Here is an 8,821-nt window from a genome sequence, read left to right as displayed (position 1 = left end):
TAGAAGCACAGCAATAAAAAGATGAGGTACACAGTAAAAAATAAAAGCAATAAAATAAAATAAAATAATTTTGTCCTTACAAACTAGCTAACACTAATTAATTGGCTTGTTAGTAGATATTGTATTGGTTAGCTCAGTAGTTAGTGTTGTTGTATTTATTTAGTTTATTAACCAGGTAGGTAGTGTGTAGCTAGTTAGTTTCTTAGGATATTAGGTAGTTAGACACTTAGGTGGTCAGTTACATGGTTAGTTAACCGGGCAGTTACAGTCTTAGTTAGTTTGTCATTAGGTAAGCCGGAGTTTTCTGTCTGCACAATGTGTTCAGACCTGATTGTGGATCTACTGTCCGTCTGTCACATTGAAGCTTTGTCAGGAGATTAAAGGAACCCTGTGGAGTTTTTCTGGAGAGACAAAGTCTCTGTTTGAATTCAGTGCAAACACATTGTGTGTATCTTTGAGGCTTAATACATGTGGTGAGTTAATTTCCTTTCTCATAAAACATTTTGCAAAGCTGAATTTTGGAGGAAAGTGACCCCTACATTGTTTACATCCAGTATTCTTCTTCTTCACTACATTTCTTACCACGTAACTGTCGCAGACTGTAGATCAGTGAAATCAGGAGCAGGACTGTTTCTGCTTTACTGCGACGGCACAGTATGACGTGTCGGCTCTTCAAATATTTATTGAGGTGTTTTTCAGCTGTGAGTCAACGTTTTCTTTTTATTTATTTATTTACTGAGGCTGATTAATTTGTCTGTTTTTCTGTCTGACTTCAGGTTCTGGAGCCAGTTCTCCTCCCACATGCCCCTCCTCCCCCACCCCTCCATCCACTACAGGTACGCCTGTCTGTCTGTCTGTCTGTCTGTCTGTCTGTCTGTCTGTCTCTGTTTGGGAAAGTATCGGACAGACTGTGTAGCTCCCCCTTGTGGCGAGAACCTGCTGAGGCTGTGGTCTGTCTCGGCACGCTGCTCAGATCAATAACAGCATCTTCACCGTTACCGCTGAGTTTCTGGCCTCAATTTTTTATCTGAAATTTGCACGTGTGATCACGAAGACTAATCGTTTGACTTGAACTGTCTGTCTGTCTCCGTCTGTCTGTCTGTCTCTCTCTTCACCTCTTCTCTCGTCATGCGATTACCTGGTTGTCAGACAGGTATCTCTCTCTCTCTCTCTCTCTCTCTGATATAGCAGTGTGTCTTATTCTCATTGTCTCTAGCTAGCTGGACGCAGGATGGGAAACACTGATGTTTAATATAATTAATTATAGTATTATAATATAATATAATAGTGTTAATATATTTATAAAGTAAAAGTCTGACGATATTCATAGTTTTCATATTGAGAACAAATCCAATGAAAAGACCAAAACCAACAATGTGTTAGTTCGTCTGTCTTCCCTCCTTCGTCTGTGTCTCTCAGCCTAAAGCTTATTGTTTTCTACTGAAGATGGAAACATTTCAAATAGCAATAATAAACAATAATGTATTTTTAGGAAACTATTTTCATTGGCGTATTAATACACACTGTAGGTGTGTGCGCTGCTCAGTGTTTTTATTAGTTTACACATCAACTCTGAGCTGATTTTGGTCTTTTTCATAGGATTCATATATTGACGATAAGAATATTACAGAATATCACCAGAAGTTTTTAACATGCTGACACGAATTTGGCATCAGTTTCCTAGCCTGACAGTAGTGTCTCCTTTCCTCTCTCTTCCTCTTCCTCTCCTTTCCTCTCCTCTCCTCTCTCCTCCTCTTCCGCTTCCTCTTCCTCTCCTCTCTGTCCTGGTGATACTGTGTAAATGCTGATCGGTCCAATGAACAGATAACTGTCATCTCCCTCTCTCTCTTCTTCCTGTGCTGTCTCCACCATAGAGCATGCTCCATTCTGACCGTGTTGTTGGGTAAAGTAAAATGTCGATTTATAATGTCGATGTCGATGCTGATGCTGATGATGATGATGATGAAGGTCTCTGGTGGTTTTTAAAGCTGTCGTACACCCTGGCTCCCCTACGAACCTCTGCTCACAGACATCTGCCTCATGCAAATGATCTCACATAATGAAAACATACTTAAAATATAAATTAAATTTAAAAAATAGACGGAGCACAAGTGTATTTGCATCCAGTACAGCAAGTAACAAACACTGCAGTTCCTCAAACAGCCACTTTGAGGAACTGCCGGCTACAGAAGTGAGTCAATCTCAATAAGTCCCTGTATTTAAATGCTCAAGCAAGGCTTAAATTTATGCATAATTAAGAGCGTGGCCACTTTCATTCAGCGCGCCTCAGCTCCACCCACGCTCCATGTCTTTGGCCATTTTTTGGATTAGCCAGGAGCCGGTGGAGTGAGGACTGCCAGGATGGAAACGACCTCACTGAGCTACACAACAGCTCTTCAGAAACCTGTTGGTGACGTGACAGAGACTACGTCCACCTTTTAATTATATAATCTGTGGTTGATTCTGATTGAAGTAGATTTTGCTGTCAGTCATCTGGACAGAAAACATTCAAAATACAACCTGTGCCAATACTGGATTTGTTGTGGCTGTTGATCGATATTAGGGAGTTTAAAAACTTTATCAGCCAATGTGTTTTATACATACACACACAACGTCAATCATACAGATCCCTTAGATTTGTTTGTTTTGTTGTTTTTCATTGTGTATCATATCTGTGTGTTAGAAGATACACTCTGAGAAAGACATTTCACTGAGATGAAATAAACTCATCAGTGCTCTCTGGTGGACAAACAATGTAAAGGGGACACTGCTCTACTTCCTCACTCAACCATCTCAACCTTAAAGTAAGATACTCAAAATTCCTTCTTAGACTAAACTGCTTGAGGATGGTTTCTTTTTTAAAAGAGTGAGAGTAGAAATCAGTGTTAAAGAGGCCTGATGAGTTCTGGAGTGAAGACGTAACAGGGTGTACGCACATCTTTATAAAAACCTCACAATCTGCAATGATGTCCAAACCTCACAGACAGTCCAACTCCTCCCTGATTCAGACCGGCTGTTTTCATTGGAGATTGTGATATGTCAGTTCTGTCTGCCTGCTCCGTCTGTCGGTTACAGCATGTCTGTGTCTGTTTTCTTTGTTTTGTCTGCTTGTGTGTGTGTGTTTGGGACAGGGGTGTCACAGTGAAGACGTGTCAGATCTTTGAACGTTCGTTTTTGGTTTAGAAACATATTGAACTGATTATTTTTATTCTACGCTGTGGGATATCAGTCTCTCTTGTACCCATATGTTTTCATCCCAGTCTCATAGAGCTGTTAAACCAAACCCCTTCAATAAATCCTTTATAAGGGTTTTCATGTTTTTCAGATAATACTCTGAGAAGAAACTTTTTTTGTGGTTTCTTTACGATGCCAGGTTTTTATTTTCCAGCACATAAACTACAAATTGTTCAGAATTTACAGAATTTTGGAGAGCGTTTATTTATCAGCCTTCTCTGATTAGGAAATCAGCCCTAACTGCCAGGAAAGTCTCAGAAATGCATTTTTGGTTCTTCTTTTAGGACGAGGAGTAAAAGCATTTCATCGACTTTTGTAACCAAGGAAAAGACTCTTATTTCCACTGATATTTAGGAGACAGATCCTGACCTTATTAGAAGATAACGATCCTCACAACCTCACTTTGAAAAGAGAGAAAATGTCATTAAAAAACATACCAATTTCAGCAGTAAATCAAACTTTATTTGTACTTACAGTTCGTCAGATAATACACAGAATAATTCACCATTCAGTGTTAAATAATCGAAAAACAACCTGTACTCATGCAAATCTATTACTATTTTTTATTAGTTTACACTTACATGACTTATTTTATAGTTGGCAATGGCAAATATTTGAGAAATTTCTTCTTATTTGGTGGTTTCCCAAGACTGGCTACCACATTTTCCCCCAAATAGGAATTTGAAAATGGAGGAGAAGATTATATGTTTTTAATGAAAGAGATGCAGCTACAGACGTTGTGATTTCACATGTAATTGTGAAATGATCTGACACATCTGATCAAGAGTCACAGTCGAAGCACTAAAGGTCACTGTGGCAGCAAAACGTAATGCAAGTCAGTTTGTTCCACAGCCATCCTGGAGATAATCCGTCACCACTGCAGGCTTTAGTGGTTCTGCTATTGTTAAATTATTCAAAAATCGATCACGGCCAAACAAACACATAAAATATCATCTTTAAGCGTGCTAATTGTCCCCTGCAGTGACCAGTTTCTCCAGGTTTGGTTACCATCTGTCAGACAGACGGATGTCCTTTCATTACGTTGCAGAGAAGTCGCTGTGCAGTCAGACAGAAGGTGGAGTCTGTGGACTCCAGTCGCAGCTTTTGGCCGCTGCTTTAACCACATGTTGAAGCCCCACCAACATGTAGTTTCTCTGCCTGTATTCACTGGGTGCTGTTCAGTTCAGTTCGGGGATGCAAAATGGCCGAACTGAAAGAGATGTGCCAGGTTTAGGTTCAATTCACCATCAGTTCACTCTACTGACGAAGCAAGTACAGATGGACTGTCTGGAAAACACAGAAATAGTAACTCATTTATTTCAGGACAACAGAGCTGTAAAGCCTTTTTAAGAGGGAACCAACTACAAGTCCCAGAAGGCATTGCTGTAAGAAAGCTTCAGACTCGGTTGCTGTAAGGTGAAAGTTGAAGTTTGTGGAACTTGTTTGATAAATTCATGTTTGAACTCTGATTTTATTCCTTCTCCATGGCAACAGCTAGCGAGGCTCATGGGTAATGTAGTTTTTAGAGCTATTACACAGAAACACAAAAACAGAAGAAACATTTCTAACTGATGACTTTATTGCAACACTTTAACATAATCAAATTCAGATTTATTAACTTCAGGAACCACTTTAGACTCAATATTCTTAAATAAGGCTGAATGTCGAACTTCAGCCCCTTTTTTTTGGTACTGACCGACATGTGTAATCAATAACTGTACCCAAACTGAAAGTTGGGTTGAAACTGATGGTGGTTTGAGTTCAGCTTGGACACGAGTGCTGGTTTCACAAAGATAAACTCCTTCCAGAAATAGCGTCTCTGTTACTCCACAGTGGGACCACTTTGTATAAAGTCAGCCTTTATAAAGGATTCATAGGTTGTAACTAATAGCTTTAGTATTAGTTAATAAATGATTTACTAATGCTTTATAAATCGGATATAAGCCATTAATTATGACAGAGGTTTCAAAACTGTGAGTGTGACTCAAACTTCCTATTATTATTATTATTATTATTATTATTATTATTATTACATTATAATCTCAGATGTCTGTCGCGTATAAACGTCCATAAAGTGATAGAAAAAAGACATTACTTATAACTTTACATACCTGAGAATCATCATCTTTTTAGGTTCTCTCCAGTATTAATTTGCTGATTTGATTGATTTAAATACTTTTAATGGTACCAATTTGCCAAAATAAAACAAATATAGGCATTTGTCATCCTCCAGAATAACCTCCACTGCATCACTGCATTAGAAGGAGAAACAAATGACCTTTAATGACTTAGTTGATGACTTGACTATAAATTAGGTATTTTTAACAACCTGGCAACCCAGAATTGGCTGTTATTATTGGCTTATAACTGATCTATAAAGCATCACCATCTATTAACTATCAATTAATCAAGCCATTAGTTAAAACCCTTTATAAAGTGCACCTTATTAGAAAGTAGTACAAAACTAGTTTCTACCATTGAAATAATCTGTTAAACTTACTGACAGTGAACAGGTTTATAATTTGTGTAGTTTAAGATTGTTTCTCCTCCTTGTTTAATCTTCAGCTTCTATTTGTTGTTGTTGTGTGAAGAAAAGAGGCAAAAACAGGATTCAGACGTCTGCAAGTGTTTTAAATTTACCTTCCTAAGCCAGAACCTCACTCAGCTTTCTAATCTACGTCAATCATTAGTTAGCTAATTAGATAGCTAGAAAACTATCATTTTGCTAACATTAGCTCACTTAAGATGTGACTATATGTTACTTTTTAACTTTTTAACCATCTTAAAAATGTGTTTTTTAACATAGACAAGCACAGAGTATATCTAAGTACAGGAAAGGGAGGGAAAAGTTAATCAAACGTTCCAAAAAAAGTGGCGGGACTTAGGAAGTGAAAGTAACATTAGAGTTTCTTTAAGTTCTTTAAGTTCATTAACTCTCATTAGCTCAGTTTAAAAACTACGATCAGTTCAACGTATCTTTGTGCAACCAGCTGGGGAAAGTGAGTCTTACAGGAAACTGTTGGTGTTGTTCTCTCACACTCCTTCCCTCTTCTCTCTTTCATCCAGGAGCCCGGACTGCTCCGCCCCCTCCTCCACCTCCACCTCCTCCTCCCCCTCCGATGCCGGACTCCTCCTCTTCCTCCTGTCCTCCTCCCCCTCCTCCTCTGTCCTCCTCTGACGGAGCGGGAGGAGGTCGCTCCGCCTTGCTGAGCTCCATTCAGACCTTCAGTAAGGGCAAACTGAAGAAGGCCGAGACCACAGACCGCAGCAAACCCATCACCTGAACCCGCCCACCACCACCACCACCACCACCACCACCACCACCCACCACCACCACCTCTCCACCCACGCCTCCTCCCAGTCCCTGGCTCTCCTGCCTCCCCCACCGCCGCCTCCGCCCATCTCCCTCTCCTCCTCCTCCCCTCCGTCCTCCGCCTCTTCTTCCTCATCGTCACAGGGGGGCTACGGAGGCGGGGGCCTGAGCGTCCGGGGCCCCAGTCTGATGGCGCTCAGGAACAGCCCCCAGCCCCTGAGGAGGACGGCCTCCGGGGGGCCGGGCGGTGGGAGCGACGGAGGGCTCAGCCGGAGCACGTCGGTCACTTCTCACATTTCTAACGGCTCTCACCTCTCCTACTCGTGAGTCCTCCTCTCTGCGAGCGACGGTCTGCGTCTGTACAACAAACAAACAAACAAACAAACAAACAAACAGGGCTACAGAGAACACAATAGAACCATTAGAGAGAAAGAGAGAGAGAGGAGGGTTTTTATTTTTCGAGGCTTCATAGAGCCGGAAGAAAGTAAATCGATCGTTTAAAAAAGAAAACCCGGTTTTAAAAGTGTAAATTTAAAGATCTCCTTTGTTTCTGCGTGCGGGGACTCGAATCGTTTCACACGAGGAAAGAAAGAGAGGAAACGTTTTTAATGGAGCAGAAACACACGAGTATTAAAGATCACTGTTAACCTCTTCCACACTTTAAAGAGTTGCACAGGAACGGCGACGAAACAAAAACAATCAAAAAAAAAGAGAAAAAACGTCGAAGAGAGAAATTAAAACGAGCCGCGTGTTACGAACTGAACAAGTCGAAACGTTTTTAAAAAAGAAAAAAGACTTCTTGTTCATTTCGTAACGCGCTGAATCCATTGCACAGTGTTGACTTTGTGGCGTGGCGGTTTAACCTGCAGGAGTTTCCTGTTGGACCAGTTTGAGATTCAGGTTTGAGCCGAGACCTTCAGGTTGTTCAGGTTTAAAGTTGAGCCGACGAGTGTTTTAGTTTTATTTTATTTTTTGCTTTAGTTTTTTCAGTTTGTATCGAACTGAGCGACAGTTGTGGAGCTTCCACTTGGCGGTGCTTTAAAAACCACTGTAACTATGTAAATAACGGTAAATTGTAAACCCAGTTTGTTTTTTTTAATTTGTCAGTGTTTCATACGTTCAGCGGGGGGGCGGCGGCGGCGGCAGCGGCGGGGGGGCGACGGCGACCAAGGGAAGATTTCTTGAAATTTCTTTTTATTTGTAGTGATAAAATTCTGTAAATGACAATTAAACAAACACTGCCATTTCTTTGTTGAGCTGACCGAGACGACTCCACCACTGCCCTTTAAGTCTTCTGGAAGGAACAGTCGGACATTTTGATCAGGAGATTATTGATTGATTGATTATACGATTGATCTCCGGGTGTTCAGAACAGTTCATGGAGCTTCAGCAGGAGGAAAACTGTCGACACGCTGCGTCTGTGCAGGAAGAAAGAGACGTTATCGCCTCACTGCAAGTTTTTACTTTGAGGAAACATCGCGGGGTCGCCCATTTTAGAGACAGCGATCAATAATCTGCAGTTTTAATTAAATGTAATCTATCATTTCTGGTAAATATGAGCGAAACATTAAATCTTTCCCTGGAAAACCTGGATACTTATAGTTTCCAGTCCTGAAAACACCTGGAAATTGAGTTAAACTTACTGAAATATTCTGGAAATAATTGATGTTGTCCTGGAAACGTTTCATTGTGTTTTAGCCGCTCGCTCAGATCGTCTACGTGAATCTGGGTTGAACTGAACCGCAAACGCTGCAGAATGTTTGTCAGAAAGCGAGCGAATGTCAGCGTCCCTTAAACGCCGGTCACTTCATCGTGACCCTCTGAGGTTAAACGCGTCGATAATAGAAACCAGTAAATTAAAAGACGGCTTCTGGAAAATGATTTGTTAAAGTGGGAACCCTGAACATGTATGTCGGCCAAATTTATCAAAGTATTTCCCTCCTGCTTCCTGTTCTGAAGCTTTGAATCAGTCACCGATGTATGGAAGCTCTTTGCTGCCAGTGTGACGGGGAAAACAAGATTCTGTAAGTCCGCAGTGAGCTTCCATACGTCGGTCGATCGTCTGCAGTTAAAACAACGAACCGAAATGTCCGAGTGTTCCTTTAGAGGGACGCTGCCAGAGAGTATTTTTGAGTGAGCCGAGCACTAAACCTGTGTGCGATGTTTGCTGAAAGTGTGTGTGTGCAGCTTACCTACACCTCCACCTGCCCCCCCCCCACACACACACACACATACATACATACACACACACACGTCCTCCTTGCTTGCAAAAAA

General features: G+C 41.1%; 2 protein-coding genes across 2 annotated transcripts in view; one reads left to right on the top strand and one right to left on the bottom strand.

Moving 5' to 3' along the window:
• The window catches only part of pxk (PX domain containing serine/threonine kinase), a gene marked incomplete at its 5' end in the record, with an annotated part of 15,611 nt that extends 9,059 nt beyond the window's left edge, over nucleotides 1–6,552 (top strand). Inside the window, 2 exon segments of the mRNA XM_035661784.1 lie at nucleotides 777–836; nucleotides 6,301–6,552. Of these exon segments, the coding sequence (XP_035517677.1) occupies nucleotides 777–836; nucleotides 6,301–6,518 (278 nt within the window).
• Nucleotides 6,553–6,685: 133 nt separating this feature from the next.
• The window catches only part of LOC118328175 (alpha-tectorin-like), an 18,227-nt gene continuing 16,091 nt past the window's right edge, over nucleotides 6,686–8,821 (bottom strand). The window contains exon 12 of the mRNA XM_035661783.1: nucleotides 6,686–6,904. Coding sequence (XP_035517676.1) covers nucleotides 6,686–6,904 — 219 coding nt within the window. The remainder of the gene's footprint in view (nucleotides 6,905–8,821) is intronic.

This window comes from Morone saxatilis, unplaced genomic scaffold (assembly GCF_004916995.1).
Source record: "Morone saxatilis isolate NCDOM2014 unplaced genomic scaffold, NCSU_SB_2.0 Contig18, whole genome shotgun sequence".
Taxonomy (NCBI): Eukaryota; Metazoa; Chordata; class Actinopteri; family Moronidae; genus Morone; species Morone saxatilis.
This window is presented reverse-complemented; position numbering and strand designations above follow the sequence as displayed.